General features: G+C 40.4%; 1 protein-coding gene across 50 annotated transcripts in view; it reads left to right on the forward strand.

The window, feature by feature from the left end:
• The window catches only part of LOC146820883 (uncharacterized), a 1,936,624-nt gene that overhangs the window by 765,686 nt on the left and 1,153,024 nt on the right, over positions 1 to 17,914 (forward strand). For all 50 annotated transcript variants that reach the window (XM_085611721.1, XM_085611696.1, XM_085611722.1 and 47 more), the window contains one exon: positions 4,876 to 4,953. In XM_085611721.1, the coding sequence (XP_085467847.1) occupies positions 4,876 to 4,953 (78 nt within the window). The remainder of the gene's footprint in view (positions 1 to 4,875; positions 4,954 to 17,914) is intronic.

The following is a 17,914-nucleotide window of genomic DNA, read 5'->3' on the forward strand; positions in this document are numbered from 1 at the left end:
AAGCCTACTGAGGTTGGGGTGGTTTCCGAGCAAAGATCTTACCCCAAGATGGTTACGGACCTGGCCAAATCTGGATTGTCGCCTCTGTGACAAGGGAGTAGAGTCGCTATTGCATCTATTATGTATCTGCCCTCAGTGGGTTTTCGATACAACTTTCCTGTAAAACGATAAAATTCCTGACATTGGCTGCTCCAGAGCTCGAAAAAAAGGTAGCAGCAAAAGAGGAACTGGGACATATGGACACCTTGCAGTAGGACCCAGATCCTCTTTCATTTTCTTTACAGCCACGTTTCTCCCCCTCCCCTTCTCGTTTATTCTAAGACACTGCAAGCACTTTATTTGAGACAAGAGGGGACAGTTACATCTAATCAATTATAAGCCCTTATGTGTGCAGCACCCCCTGTTATAACAGTCATTTGTTGGCCCAAATCTTTTAATGAGAGGGCCATTGCCTTATATGTGCTACCCCTGTTTCTTTTACCTTTGTACATTTAAATACGCTCTCCCTGTTTTTACTTATCATGTATTATCTGTGCAAAGTCGCCCAGGACACGGAGGCATGTTTTATGCTGTTTTACGCTGATTCAAAACGTTGATGTTTATCACATGGTGGTAAGTTCCACCCTTTTACGATTTTAACAAATCAAATAAAAGTATTATGTTTTGTTGTTGTTGTTGTTGTACACAACACTATGTTTTGTATTTGAGACCTAAAAATAACCTGGCTGAGCAGGTATTTAAGGATTTACTTATTTTACCTTACTCTACAGATGATCTGGCTTGCAAGAAATTCTTACTGGATCCTACCTCACTGTGATTTCTGTGTCTTCGGAGACAGATTCAGATTACTTTATTTGGCTGTTGAAGCAACCATGAAAATGCACAAAAATATAAATGAATACAAACATGATAACTTCAGCACAAATGCCTTTAAACATGAAAAAAAACCTTATGAATCAGTGTAATACAATGATAAAACATGGAAATAATTATGCAAATAGGAAAATAAAGGCATAATTACTTCAGTACAAATACAATTTACCATAATACAAGTCTCATGGGTCAGTGTAGTACAATGATAAAACTCTGATATAAACAAGAATAATGGATCAAAGCAGTTATCCTGGGTGCATGGTGCTAATGTAAAAGCAAGACTCTTCATCGGGTAGTTGTTGCGGAAATTTAAAGCTTAGATGCACTGCCTAAAATTCAGTAACTTCTTAAAGGAAATTAAAAACAATTGGGCAAATCATGTCTAAAAACCAAAAAAAAGGTCAAATGCATCATTGTTTGTCCAGACCAGTCGTCACAGAGGCACGGGGTGGATTCAGGATTTCTTTGGAACCCAGGGGAAAACAGAGCAAAATACTTATTGCTGTGTCTTATTTTTATTGGGATAGTGTTCATCACTTTGATCAAATTAAGAGATATCATTGAGAGTGACATTCCTTAGACTTTACAGCAGACCTTGAACTTCCTCTAGTTGGCCAGGGCCCTTGTTCTTTGATGCCAGGGCTATCAATTTTAAGAAAATTGATTATTTGTTGAAGATGGTGAGAAACCAGTTCAAAGAACAATCACAATCCTTGTCAGGATGAACTACAAATGTCACTAAGTAGACCTGTGCTTAACCTTCTGGTAGTTTGGGACAAACATAGCCAGATTTAACTTAGAGGAAATGTGTGAAGTATAAATGCAGCAGTCAAACAATAATAAAGTGAAAACAAAATACAAGGAGAATCCTCATCCAATTTAGAAAAATAGAGAATATTTTAATGATTAAAATGATATAAAAATAACAAAATAACAGAAATCCAAGCAGTAGAGCAAGAGTGATGAGCTTTTAACCTTTTATGTAAAATTTGTGACAAAAGGCACAAATTGCCCACTGTGGGTATCTGGTTGCATCAGACATGGACACAGTCACAAGTTCAGGCCGATGGAGTGTGAGGAGGAGACAGGAGCAAGTTCATCCTGCTGTAGGTTTTAACATGTGACTCTGCGAGGCTCTGTGTCGCTCAGCATCACATCAAGTGAACCTTTGATGAGTAGTTACCTGGCTCGTTGGATCTGGTGGAACCTTCAGTTAGGATGGCAGAAGTACACTCTGATTTCAGCTAAAGCTCAAGGACCTTGAGATTTGGCACTCTGGGGATAAGGCTCACTCCCACAGAGGTCAGCAGAGGTTAAGGCCAGGTCAGGTTTATTTGGGTCTGGTAATCTTCAAAGATGGAAGGGGCGCTGGATCCCTGTTGTATTCTGTAGCTCAAACAGGAGGTCATCCAATTAACCCTTGGAGTCACTTCTGGGGTTCTGTGTTTAAGGCAAGCAGATCCAGTCTTCCTTCTACAGACAGCAGTGTGTGTCCTCTTCTTTACCCCAAGTGTCAGCTTGAGGGTGGGGGACACCCCTTTGTCTAAACCTGAAATTATTTCTGGTCAGTTCTTTGCTGTCTCCTGGATTTGACTCCAGCTTGTCAGGTGACACAAAGGACAGACAGGCCCTGGTAAGAGCTTCATCTTCCAGTGACATAATAGGCTTCTTCTGTAGCCAGGAAGAGCTGAGTTCAGTCATCAGGGTACCCTTTGAAGTATAATCAAGACCAGGGGCCCACCTCTTCCACAGGAATCATGTCAAGAAGAACCTCACGTCTCCAAACACAGGCCCTTTTGTCCATTGCCTGGGAGGAATACACACTTCACCAGAGGAGCACCATTAACAGTCCAGCGACCTCTGACAGACAGGTACATTTGGCTAAGGCATAAAAATACCAACTTTTTATAAATGATTATTAAAAAACAATGGTTCTCCTTGGGATCATTTAAAGAAATGTCCAATAAAAAGGCATATAGCCTCATACAATCACTGCAATAATTCATGAACATTCATAACTATTACACTTGTTCTTTTGATACAATTTTTGTTTCTGTATTTTAACTGTAGTTTTTACAATAATTTATAAACATTCATAACCATCACACTTGTTCTTATGGCACAATTGTGTTATTGTTTTGTTATACGTAATAAAAATTGTCACAGAGGTACAAAACAGTAGATATTGTCCCCAGTGAAAAAAGCACAACAAAATAAAGATAATTACAACAAATATTGAGTGTAAAAGAGTGTGTGTTTTTGTAAATCATTTGCACTGTGCTCCAGGTTCGTCACAGTGACAGTCACTATTACTGTGCTATTTCCTGTTGGCAGGGAGGATGTTTGCTCCCGTTGGATAGAAGTTTATTACCAGCTGGCTGTTTACAGTTACTATTCAATAGAGCCATGAGTGTCGGTTCTCTGTGACTGTCTGCTGACAGTTTATCGTGGACCATTCCCACTCGGGGGGCATTGATTACCCATGAGTGAGTATTAGCCTAATTTTCACTAAGGGTGAACCCTTCTTCACTCCTTTCATGATTAGCCTGACCATACCATTCTGATATAGGATACGGGAAGGTCAGATGTCACTACATTTATTAATTCCTTATGAGACCCTTGTATATTGTTAAAGGGTCGAAATGCCATCAACACTGATAAGTAACAAACAAATGGCCCAGAAACCAAAGTCAATAGACTATATTAATTGTAAAAGTTGTTTATTACAAACACAAGCACTTTTTCACCGTATATTTGTTGCAAATGTCTGTGTTTTTTTTTTCACTGGGGACTCTTCGCATTTTTTTGTAACTTTGGGACCTTTGAATTATGAATAAAACATTATTTTCTTTTGTGTCATAGAAAAACATATTACAGTCATGAATGTTCATCAATTATTGTGTTATTTTGCCTCTTGGTTGGCAGAAGTAAAGAATGCAGAGTCCTAAAGCCAACAAAAAGCAGGTTTAGCAAAAGAAAAAAGGGTAGTAAATACAAAAATCTGGTGGAATATCACACAACAGATGCTCACTTCCAACACAAATTAAGGGAGCATAATGTGCACATTTTCCACCATTTTCCGTTAACAGATTCTGAGTATTAATCTGTCAATGAACTCCTATTCAATCCAAAACACTCTTTGATTACTGGACCCCTTGCTACTGAAGTTCTAAGAGCAAGTCCAGGTCATTGCTCAGTCTCAGTAGTTGATATCCCACCTCCCCTGTACCTTCAACAAAATCCATTCCCTTACACAGCATGGCTGAGGGAGGCCTCAGTGTCAGCCCTGGATTCTAAACCTTGTCTCAACCACAGAAACAATCCCTCCTTTACAGGCATCCCAGTGGAACATTGCTGCAAACTCTGAGCAGTCTACAACAACTCTGATCCTGAACATGATGATTACCAAATGAAGCAAGGGGCCAGGTGTCTGAAGACTGGTAATCCAACAAAGTAGCAGGAGGACTGCAAAGACACTCAAAAAGGTCAATCCTGAGTCCTGGTAAATGTAAAAACCAATTATTTCCCCTGTGGATAGAGTTAAAAGTGAGAAAAATAAGGCTCATATTGCCACTGAAATAATCAACAATAGGCCGTCTAGAGTTAAATGGCACTATGAAGATTGTTTCTAGCAAACAACTGTCATGATCCCCCCAGCCACCATGCTATGACAGGAACACATTTTCTCAGCAGATGGAAAATGAGAGCAAGTTTCCCGGAATTTAGAGGAAACACCCCCAAAAAAGGTACCCATGAATCTTGTGTGGAAACACCTGTGAAATACTCACCCATCCTATTCCAGTTTAGGTCACAAATGGGATCTGTGTAAACCCTGCTTAAGGTAACCATTGTTGTTTAGTTAGCATCTCTATATTGCAGTACTTTTGCTATTCTCAGTTTGGTTTTATTACATTTTGGAAAAATTGTTAATAGACATTTGGGAGCATGATAATAAAACAACCTGTTTTCCCCAATTTTAAACTTGTTTATTTTTGGGTACAGAAGTAAAAGCAGCAACGACGCCTCCATCAGCTCCTGCAAAACCATTAAAAAAGGAGGCTGGCAGTCCTACTGTTAAAAGTAAGCCTACAACCCTTTCTTAAATGTCTCATTGGCATGCCTTCATAATTTGATTTCTCCATACTTTATTAAAAAGGCACTAATTATGCTTAATTATTCTATATTATAATAGAGTGACTAGAGACTACATTTCGTTTTCAGAGAAGTAAATTGACAAGCTGTACATTTAAAAAAGTGAATATTAGAGAACTCTACATATGTGTTTTGTTATACCTCCTCACAATTATGTTGTTGGTTTATTACATCACCCTCAAATGGGCAGCTATGTAGGGCGCATTTTTGTGCTCCACAGATAATGAATATGTTGTTACTTTGGGCCTGATTTAGCTTTCTGCCATTTGTACTCTATCCATCACTGTGGTGGAGAACATTATGCCTGCCACCCTGATGGACAGGACACCATCATATTTAGAGTTCACCATCAGCCCAGTGGTGATCTATGTGCCTTCTGTGGAATTGCCACAAAGTGATGGATTGAATGCTTGAATTAATCTCTGCCACTGCACATCACTAGGGCCCCAATCCAGTTCACCATTTTTCACCCACAATGCTACTCTAGAAAAAGGCCTGCCTTATGCAATCATTACTGACCCTGCTCAATAAGGGAACAAAAGGGCCCCTAACTGATAAGCACAGTCTCTCCAGAGGGGACCACCGGCAACTCCAGACCACTTTTGACCTAAATGAGACTCTTTAGTTGGCTGTAGCTTGACTCCTATGGTACAGTGAGTACTGGACCCACATCTGAGTATATGTGATATGGCATGGACTGGGATGAGGTAATTCTGACTATTCGATTATTTACATTTTTTTGTTCCTTAGTGTGGTGTCTTAAGTGCAACAGGAAGGCCCAGATGTAGGTCCCATACTCACTGTGCCATTTGAAAAAAGCTACACCTTACTGAAGAGGCCTAATGTTAGACCTGACCTTCTTGGTGCTGTCTTCCCCTAAATGTTTTGCCTTATCCCCTCCTTTTCTCTTCTTGAAATATGGTACAATTGGCTTACACCTCATTTGGCACATTTCATTTATAATTACCTACTATATGTTACCCAGGGTCTGTAAATTTAATGCTGCTAGCGGACCTGCAGCACTCATTGTGCCACCCACTAAAGTGGCACTTTAAATATGTCTCAGGCCTGCCATTGCAGCCTGTAGGTTTTAAACTGCCATGACAACTGGGCAAAATACAATTCTTGCCAGACCTACTCCATCTTTTTTTATATATATATGTTACTCCTAAGGTAGACCATAAAGGCCAGTAGGACAGTGTGCATTGTATTTAAAAAGTAGGCCATGTGGGTTTAGGTTTTCCATTTTTCAATACTGTAAGTCGTACCTCTCCCATAAACTGACATTAGGTTGTGTTATTACATTTAATAAGTGCTAACTTTTGATACAGAGCAAGTAGGGATTTCATGTTTAGACTCAAATAAATTGCATTTTAAAATTATCTTGAATGGTAAAATCAGATTTTAAGTCACAATTCTGAAAATGGCACTTTGAGAAATTCAGTATTTTCTTTCCCTAACCATTTGTGCCTTCTGCCAGCGTCCTGGGTCACATAACCATAAATGCTGTGCTGCTCGGCTTTATATATTTCTCCCAGACAGTGAGCTGTTCCTTGCCCCATTCACACCTTAAAGGGCTTACCTCCAGTGCACAGAAAGGAACCTGACACTATTCTTTTGTCATCTCAAACTTCTTGGGGCCTTAGCAGAGAAGAGAATAACTTCCCAGAACCAGGTGTGGGTGCAGTATAGGGAATCCCCCCACTGCTAAGGCTGGTGCAAGCTACGAATATTTGATCCTCAGAACACCTCTTCCATACACTATTGGCCTGTGAAAGACTTCTGAAGGATTGCTTTGACCACCAGAGGAATGTCCTGCTACTTGAAGTACTGCCTTGCTGCTTGAAGAAAAACTGGCCAATCTCCTTGAACACAGGACCACCAGAAATGAATCCAAGAGATACTTGACTGGCTTGTTGTTGTGTTTGAGGTACAGGCTGCTGCTAGAGTGCATCCTTACCCACCAAATCTTGGCTCTCAGGTCCTGGACCCTTGGAAGTGGTACTAGATTTGCTGTTCCTGCTGAATCCTAAAACTTGGGGCATAGAAAGATTTTCATTAAAAAATTCCTGGAGAACCGACAGAAGACCCGGACCTATCTGACAGGCGATCTGCCCAAGTTGCATTGCCAGTCATCCTCACTTTGCGAGAGTACCCGCTACATTCTTCTCTGCAGCACCAACTCCTATTGAGCAGGACATCTTGGCAATGGTATCCAGCCTCGTAGATTCCTCTTCATTTACTGCCTGCAGCTGCGTCCCACTGAAGGTTTTTCACTTCCACATGTTCTCAAAGTCAGAAGGTAAAAATCTTCACCAGGCTAGACTGGCTCCCCATCAATAAAAACAATGACTGCTTTGGCCTGGAAATCCTGCTTTTCCCATTCAAAACTTTCCCTGCCATCGCTGACAGCTTCACTAAGATGTTGTCCAGCAACTTATTGGTGAAAACGACTCCTTCTCTAACACTTTTCTTCAATATATTTTAGTAGTTCGAAGGTAAGCCAAGACTGGGCTCAATTCACATCTGGTATCCGACCCATGCTGCATAGCACAGGCCTTAATGTTTGACTTTGCCCTGGTTTCACATGACCTGCTACCTGTGGTTGATGCTTTGATCTTTTAAAAACAACAGTTGATGGACAGAATGCAGAACAATGTCATACATTCACCCCAGTACAGACATCTGGGCCTAAATCCATTGGTTTTTTGCTCACCATGCCTTTCCAGTTTGAACCCAGCCATATGCAAATCAGTCTTGACCCTGTGCCTCATGGGAACAGTCCAGCCCGAACTGCCAAGCCAGGTCCTCCCTCGACTGGAAACAAGGATCCTAGGACCAGTTTCACGGTTTCACCCCTCTTCAGCCAGGATATCTTGATTCCAGTGGCATGGAGAGCACGGGACCCACGTCTGGGCATACCTTTCCCACTCGGGGTGACAAATGCAAAAAAACAACAGTTGATGGACAGAGTGCAGAACAATGTCATACATTCACCCCAGTACAGAGATCTGGGCCTAAATCCATCATTTTTGTGCTCACCATCCCTTTCCAGTTTGAACCCAGCCAAATACAAATCAGTCTTGACCCTGTGCCTCATGGGAACAGTCCAGCCCGAACTGCCAAGCCAGGTCCTCCCTGGACTGGAAACAAGCATCCAGCATTGAGCGTCCATCAATTGTGTGTCTTTTGCTTTCTCGCCCTAAGTGCGCCGGGTATGCCTAGACGTAGGTCCCGGGCTCACTGTGCCACTGGAATCAAGCTATCCTGGCTGAAGAGGGGTGAAACCCCGAAACCGGTCCTAGGATGCTTGTTTCAGGTCCAGGGAGGACCTGGCTTGGCAGTTCGGGCTGGACTGTTCCCATGAGGCACAGGGTCAAGACTGATTTTCATATGGCCAGGTCTAAACTGGGGTGGCATGGTGAGCAAAAGAATGATGGATTTAACCCAGATCTCTTGACTGGGGGAGAATGTTTGATTTGTTCTTCATTCTGTCCATCAATTATGTGTCTTTTGCTTTGATCTGTTAGGCACTTGATTTAATTAAAAACGTTAAGAAAATCATAACTCCGGTTCAACTGGTTGGATTAAATTTATTTTGGTGTCATTTTATTTGTTTAAATTGATATTATGAAACAGGTTTAGAATTTTTCTTGTGTTGCATTGTCACATTATTACTGTTTGTGTGATGCATACATTCTTCACGCAGTACCCTCTGCTTTTGCGTCAAGCTACCAGATATTTAAGCTCAGGTTAATTTAGTGACTCTAGTGTTTCACCCTGAGAAGAATTGACCTTGTTGCTTAAGCTGGGTTTTCACCACCCTCAACCAGTGACCCATTTTCTTACACCCAAATTGACCAAAACCAGTTTTGGGTTGCTTGTGTTGTGTTACATAATATAGCTGGCCTAGTTGTTGTGCCTCAAATGCTCTCATTGAATCAGGAACAAAGCTTATTTCAATATGACTGTGTCATATCTGAGGTGGCATAGTGGTCACAAAATGATCGACTGTGATGTGGTGTGAGTAATCACCAGTAGCTAAGAATAATTCATGCATTTCCCCCATCACTTTTTTATATTCTTCAGAGGAACTAGCATCATAGTGATTGGCTGCCGTCATGTTCTTTTTGCATTTGTCGCCCTAAGTGGGAAGGGTACTGCCCAGACTTGAGGTACATATGCCACTGGATTCAAGCTAGTCTGGCTGATGAGGGGTGATACCCCGAAACCAGTCCCAGGATGCTTGTTTCTGGTCTAGGGAGGACCTGGCTTGGAAGTTTGGGCTGGACTGTTCCTATGAGGATCAGGGTCAAGACTGATTTGCATGTGGCTGGATCCAAACTGGAATGGCATGGCAACCCAGAAAACTATGAATTTAACCCAGATCTGTGACCGGGGGTGAATGTTTGATTTGTTCAGCGTTCCGTTCATCACCTGTTCTTTTTCCACATGCTGTCATTCAGGTAGCTTTTAACCAACCTTTTTTGTTTTTACAAAGCAGACTCCCAAAGAGTCTTGCTGGAGGTAGTGGTTCTGACACCCCTACCTTCTGTTTTCCATCGCCTCTCCCTTCCCAATTTCTTCCTCACTTTCTTTCTTCCATTACATTCTTTTTCCACTCTTTCTCCCGGCCCTTCATTCATTTGTGTGGGGAAAGATCCACTGCAAAGAAGGAATGCCTTTTCATGAGTTTGCCAGCAGACTATGTCTACTATTTTATTTATTACCACAGAATGGACCACATGGCACCTTCTGAAATACCAGTGTTTTATGGACACTAATACCTTCTGCAATGGGAGTTTTTCTGTGGTTTATGACCCGCTGAGGCATCTATGCAATGATGCTGAATAAATAAATTGCCTGGGCTATTGCATATGCTATTGTTCAGTCCTTGACCCCCGATGACATAACTCAACCTCTTGTCCAACTCTTTGCCCATAACAGTATCCGATTCCTGCAGAGAATCTAGTGGAATTATAGGGACTGGAGAAAACTGATATCCTTAGCCTTCTTGCTGCGAAAGTACATTCTAGCAAGTTTTATGGGGAACTTCAGCTGGAGATTCTGGGAATGAGTTACATCTGGTTGGGGCTGGGCCTGAAGTGCTTCACATAATTCTTGTCTTACCAAATCTTTTGCTAAATCCAGCTCATGGTCATCATTACAACTACGGAAGCTACATCAGGACCCCGGACCCCAATTTACTTCCTAATCTTGACACAGTCTCCATGGTCCTTGAGATTAGGGGAAGCAAGGACAGTGCTAGTATTACTAAAGGGCAAGCTAGAGGAGGCTACTGTAAGTTAACAAAATGAAAAGTCATGTATATTTCAGGGACAAAGCCGAAAAGGTATAGAGTAATTGGTGTTAAAATAATATTATGCTACATCGTCAACTTATAAATGAGCATAATTCATGTTGTGTTCGAAATACAAAAAAAAGTCAACAGAACTTTAGGAATGACCTTTTGATCTGCGCCTTACTTAAAACTATGGGGGTCATTATGATGGCGGAAGGCCCGCTACGGCCAGCCGTGAAGTGGCAAGCCTTCCACCATCAAACGTGGATTTGCCGCATGCCATATTAGGATGGCAGGCGAATCCAGACTGCGACCGTGGCGGGTGCAAAGACTGTCCGCCACGGAACCGCTGCCTGCAGGAGTGGTCTGCATTCCTAAAATGGTGGCGGTCCCTAGCAGGCACCATCCGCTAAATTAGGATGCTGGCTTCAGCCAGCCTTTCCATGGTGGGGAAAACGGCATGGAAAGGCTGGTGGGGATTGGTTTTGGAGGCCTGTTGCGGCCCCTCTTGTGTTGGGGGGGAGGTGTTAGTGCACTGGAGGGAAACCCATGGTACCCCCTACATTTCACTGCACCAAGTGGCAGGCACCGTGTGGTGCCTGCCACGTAGTGCAGTGAAATGCACCACATGCATTATTAACACTGCGGCGGGTGCTGCAGTCAGCAGCGTCCGTCGCAATGTTAAATTGCAAGATGCGACCACCATGGTGGTGGTTGCATCCTAATTTGGAGTGCGGGACAGCCGCATGCATGGCGGTCAGTCCCGATTCCCACTATGATGGCGGGCGGGCTCAAGTCTGCCCACCATCATAATCGGCCCCTTTTGTATTAATTGCTGTAAACATGTTCTTCTAGCCTTTACTTTGTAGCATGTGGCGCAGATATCTGCCTAAATTTGTGATATAAGATGTTTTAAGACATTTTAATTTGTATTGACAGTGAGCTATGAGCCATATTAAAAGATAAATCCAGGAAAACCAATCAATGGCTCATGAAGAAGCCTACTTACCAGTTCTTCAAAAACATTCCGTCAATGTTAACGCTATTTTATAGTGGTTCAAAGTTATATTTTGAAAGCCATCTCTAAAAGTGATTTAGGAAAAGCGAAAAATCCAATTTTCGATATTGAAAACCTGCTGAAGTGTAAGTTATTTGGACTATAGCAGAAGAATCCTCGTTTTAAGTTATTTTTATTGTGCATTGTTTGTTCAATTACATGTTCTTGAGAATGAATTGTGAGAGACAAGGGCAATACAAAAACCGTAAGCGTGAACAAATAATGAGTTTTTAAGTCAGCTATTAGGACAGTGCACAAATGTCTGTGCAAAGGGCATTTATTAATTTTCTTTCGTATGAGTTTTGCAACGCTTTTCCTACATTTTTGTAAGCAGAACATACAGCACGGCAGCAGCCTCTGCGTCTTATTCATGTTTATGATACCAAGCGAGCGATTGTTATCATTGAAGGAATTATGCTTTGTTGGATGTCACTCAAAGGTCAAATCAGTGCTTATAGGGCACTCTTCCACCTTTATTCTTGATGGTCTTGGCTACATAGGCCATGAAGGAAGGACATGACTTCTCAATGTTCCGATTCTTTTACTTATATGCATATTCAAGTAAATGTAATTAATATTTATACAGCTCACATAATAAAGTGAAATGTCTTGAGTTGGAATGTTATGTAGAATAATATTTGCTCAGCTGAACACTATAAGGATATTAAAATTCAGATGGTAGTTTTGTGATTTACAAATCAAGAGGCAACTGACAGAATACTTTACAAAGCCGTAGACAAAAGTGACTTTTATTATCCACATTATGCGCTATAGAATGTTTGGGTATTCTCTTTAATAGTACCCTTGAAAATATTAGTCACATTTTAGTGAGCTCCATTTCACCATCTTGTGCCTCATTCTGAGTGGAGTGGTAAACACAGATCTCTGCAGAAACTCTTGTTTGCAAAAAGATTGGAAGTTTGAGATTTCTGGTAAGTACCACACCCTGCAATTTGTTCTTGATAAATTTTGGCACTTTGAACCTTCCAAGATTTACTGGAAGAAAAAACATAGAAATTTCCAAACCCATGAAAATTCTGTACAGAAATCACCAATCCCACACAGCTCCACATTTTCCAATGTAAAAGTCAGCATAGGAATTATTTCCCACACCTAGTAAATATTTCACAAATTGTCATTTGGAATCTAACACCCTCATTTTATTTTATATTCCCCCAATAATTATTAGATATTGCTGAAACCCAAAAAAGGGCATTATTCTCTTGTAGTTTTATTGCATTATTCAGGGTTGATCAACCTTGCAAGACCTTCATTATCAACATTGGGAGGAAAATCACCACAGGCACCTTTGTTGTAATAAAGCATCTTTATTTGGAGCAAGCTGGGTGCAGAAAAATTATATGTTTTGGCACACAAACTGATATGCCCTCACAATGTTCTGACAAATATCAACTAACCTATCCCCCACTCCTAAACAATTGACATCCCCCACTGAACATCTTACTCTTTATCTTCTATGTGACCACTTCAGTTTTAATGTCTTGCTCAGGCACCTATAGCCTTTCAACTGTCCCCACTGCTTCTCTGCCTTACCAGCTTGCCCATCCATGTATCAAGCCTGCCATAATTTCTCTCTTTACTATTGTTCTCTTTCCTGTTAACCCTAATCGTTCCCTTAGTACTCTGCTAACTGTTTGCTCCCAGCGACACCTATCTATCCTGCCACATTTCACACCCCTCAATTCCTTCTACACTCCAAGCCTGCTGCCATGCTTGTTTTGTGTACCAGTGAAAATGCTGTGCGCGTTCCTTCCAATTCAACAATGGTCAATAGACCTTTTCAGGAGCCTGAGATGAAAAGGGGTTAACAGCAATTTAAATCTTAATGTTCAGTCTGATCATTAGGACCGCACAATTTATTATAAACTCAAAGCTAGACTAATATAAATCAATCTCAAGAACATACTACATAAAAACAAGATTATCAAAGGAAGACCAAAGCGGTGTACAATCTTGTTCCTCGACAGCAAGGAGCACATAAGAATTTCCGTGGCAGCAAAGCAGAAAATAAGGAATATTATTTGATGACTAGATGATTAGGGCTGTTGCCGCTGGAACTCTGTCCACTGTTATGTTTTATAACAGATATCTATTTAAAGATGGATTCCCTGTCTACTTAACCATGGTCACTAGACCAATGCATAAATTTGTGCTAACAAGACTTAGATTTGGAATAGTGCACCATTTGGTGGCCCACCCAATAATGAAGAAACATCCATCAGGGCCTTGTAGATGCGATGGGATTTCCAAGCAAAGCACAGTGCACTTTATGCTGTTCTGCAAGCTGTACTCTAATTTTCGTATTGTCCTGCTTAAACCAATGTTTGTTAAATATGGAACACGTACAGTTGAGCACGCAATGGAACTGATTTTTAATTTGCAATCTGCGGATGTATGTTTTTATACTGCAACTTTTTTAAACAAATGCATCAATTCCAGGAAAAATATGTGTTTTTAATTGTGTAAATGTTATTTGTATTAATCAGTTATAGTGATTTTAATGAATTCTTATGTTTGCTATAACTTGCCGTATTTTCATGTCATGACTGTGTATATGTATATGCTTTTATGGTCATTAATTTGTACCGAATAAAGCTTAATTGAATTGAATTGACTAGATGAATGGTTTGAATCAAGGAAGCAAGAAAGGTGTCAGCATCAGAACCTCTGCTGAAGTTTTATAGGTAAAAGGTCATGTATAGCATGAAGCCACACAATCAGAGATGAAAGGCGAGGTCTGTAAGTCTAAGTCTTAGTTGGGTTCACTAATTAAAATACACAAAGAACATTAGAGTAATATGACCTCAGACACTTCATAGTACTTTTGCAGTTCCCAAGAAAGAACTTGGGGCCTTGAACACTACTCACATATACCAGTCTCTGCTTTCAAAGTGTCCTTGGATTCCTCCTTCATCTGATAGTGCCACTGTAAACACTCCCTTTGTTCTTTCTTAAAATTATTTGACCTTGCCAGTACTTCCTCACCTCACTATCTCTGAAATACAATGTGCTCTACTAACTAATGAATACATTTGGTTTGAACCTGCTGAGGAGAAAACATGCAGGAAAATAGCTTTCACATTACTATTAAGTGTCTTGACTGCAAGCTTAAGGCCTACAATTCCACTAACTTAACAGTCTTCTTTAAATGCATATTAATTCTACAACCTACATATAATCCAATAACTGAAATCTTTAATAAAAGAATCAAGCTATTTTATACTGCACTAATTCACATGGTACTGTAAAGCAATACATTTTTTATCAAACGACAATGAAAACAGGTCACAAATTGTAATGACAGCATTGAACACCCATATGATTCATTCTCAATAATCCTTGGCGAATACAATCCATTAAATGCATTTTAGCGCACCACCTTACAATGTAAACCTATAGAAGATTAATATCAGCAATCCAGATGTTTCTGAAAATGAAAAACGCTAATATACACATACACATATACATGTCTCAAACACACAATAAATGCCCAGTCTATAACTTCAGTTCACTATATCTCGTTGGTATTATGGCATTGCAAAAGTACATAAGGCCAAAAGTAATATAGATATGACCTAGCCAAACGCAAATGGATGGAGACAAAGTTATGCTACTCCAATCCCCAATCTGATGGCTCGAACCATCACAGATTACAATCATATCATTATCAGATTAGACCAATCAAAACCTAGTGGTCTTGAGCATATTTCTTCTGGACTCCTATAAACGCTTCATATCATCATAATGTCTGCTCTGATCTTCTTCTAACTCCACATCTGCTCCCTTTCTCTTCACTCCCTGCACCCCATGTCTAACTTGTGGATGCTGATATCCCTCAAAGATGAGAAATAGGAATAATAAACAAAGGGTGATTATCTAACGAAGCAAACCCATTTCCAATAGCTGCCCAAGCACCTGTTGCTTCCAACTCTTTCAAAACCTTCATCCACCGAGATATATTCTTCATATATTTCTCCAGGTCCTTACATTTGGCTCAAATATAAGTACAGAATTACTGAACTTTCAACATCCGACAGACGCTACCGTCTTTTGCGAGCAAAAGGTCTAATTCAAGTTGGTTTCTGTAAAACCATAGTTCTTATCACAGTTGTCTCAGTATTTACAGGTAATAAGGCGTTTGAGGTACTGGGATCGCCTATTTGCCCACTAAGGTAGATAGCTATTCTACTTTTTCAAATCATTTAGAATTACTTCTACAAACAGGATTATGGCACCAAAATATCTCCTACTACTTCTGCTGCTCTAACACATCCTTTAGTTCTGGATTTTTCTTCCCATACAGAATCATTAAAATGTTCCACATGATAAATCTTAGGGAAAACTATACCAAAATAACAGGTACCATGCCATCCATGTGGCAATTTGAAATATGTACTTTGTCCACAAATAAACTAAGCTCTGGAAATCAGAGGTTCATGTCCCTCCAGGAAATTAGACTTTTTCCCCTCTCACTTCAAAGGTATGATCACATTCACTTTCCTCTAGAAACAACGGATCTATATAACTCTGATAACATGTATGCACATCTTTCCTTTGTGTTTCCAATCTAAAACTAAGGCTGGTAAATGTATTTTTCTTGATATTCAATTTCTATTTGCATGCACAGTATCTACTGACCTAAAGGATACAAAATATTTGCCTGCAATCTCTACACCTTTAAAATAAGGATTCTTATGTAAATGTTTAATAGGAGAACTTGTGGGAGAATTATATCATAATTAAAAAAATAATATTGAAAACTACCTTTTCCATAAAATATACTTAACAGAAGTGTAAAGATCCACTCCAACACAGAAGTAAAGTTGGTTGTCTTTATTGGTAGTATGCAGGTACAGGTACCTCCAGCTTACTCTTCCAGCTTCACAGCATCAATTCCTCTTACTTTAAAGAACAACATTCCATCCTAGCAACAAGCCTTACATTCTACTATTGAGAAGACTCCACATATCTTCCCCCTTTACATGCAATAACAATAAAATAAATAAGAAAGAAGGAAAAAATAACATAATACAAAACATTCCTACTTAATAGCGCTGGAATGCATAAATGTGCAGAAGTAACATTAATCATGTAAAACTACCTAAGGAGCATGGCATTTAGAAACATTCCCAGTACTCCAAGCAGACCCATCCATTAAAATAAGAATGTTCTTCTTCACTGCCTTAACTTGTATAGGTTGTGTAAATTTGCTCTCACCTTTGATTACAATTCCTCCTTGCCTTACAACAACCCAATCTCCCTCTTTTATGTCGGGAATCTTGACTCCTTTTTTAATATTGTGATAATTTGCAGCTGCTTTTTGTTGTTTTACAACACTATCCTTCACTGCAGCACGATTAACCCACACACACTCCTTGTTCTTAAGCCATCCAGGAACATCTTTTACACCAGGTTCACGTCCTTTGAGAGAGACGAAGGAGATACTCCAGTTACTGAATGCGGCGTCACTCTACGACCACACCAATTTTTTAAGTTCATCAGACCATGATAAGCCATTAGAAATTGAGAGCTGCATATTTTCCATTATCAGGCGGTTAATTCTTTCAACTAAACCATTAGCCTGAGGCCTGAACATGGTGACAATCTCATGATTAACTCCCAATTTACAGAGAAACTCTTTCATTCTTTTGGAGACTAGTTGGACTCCATTGTCTGATACAAGTGTTTTAGGTATTCCTTCATTCATGAACACTCTCTCCATGAATCTGATTACTTTTCCAGTTTCAATGCAGAATTTGTTTCAACAACATACCATTTAGAGTGGTAGTCCACAAGAACCATCAAAAACTTACTACGCGAACCAAGTTTGGGAATGGGACCACGAAAATCAATCGCCACCCTTTCCCATGGACGCTTGGGAAACTCCACACATGCAAGGGGAGGTTGCCTTACAATCTTTCTTTTATCACTCCTTGCTCACGCATAGCACTCCTTGACAACCTCCTCTATGTCATTGTCCATACCTGGCCACCAAAAAGACTGCTGGGCACGCCTCTTAGTCATGTTTCTGCCCAAGTGCCCCTCATGAGCTATGCTCTTTATCTTACTTCTAAGACTAGCCGGTGGCACCAATTTGTTCCTTCTCCACAACTTTCCTTCACTTACGCTCAATTCAGTCTCAATATGGCAGTAGTTTCTGAAACGAATATGTTGGCAATGATTCTCTCCCCATCCTCCTGACACACAATTCATGACTTGCTGCAATACTTCATCATTCAACCAGGCAGTGTCCCACTCCTCCTTATCAAAGGCTTGTTCTTAATTACATCTGATCACATCCACCCCATCATCCAAATCCTCCTCAACAACATCCACCGGCATCCTAGATAAATAATTGGCCACCGCATTTTTCAAACCTCTCATGTACTCCACTTCAAAGTTATACTCAAGCACTGGTAATATCCACCTGGAAATCCTAGGAGTCACACTGCCTTCCAGGCCTCTACCCCCTTTAAACAAATGCACTAGAGTCTTGTGGTTGGTGCGGA

This window comes from Triturus cristatus, chromosome 6 (assembly GCF_964204655.1).
Source record: "Triturus cristatus chromosome 6, aTriCri1.1, whole genome shotgun sequence".
Taxonomy (NCBI): Eukaryota; Metazoa; Chordata; class Amphibia; order Caudata; family Salamandridae; genus Triturus; species Triturus cristatus.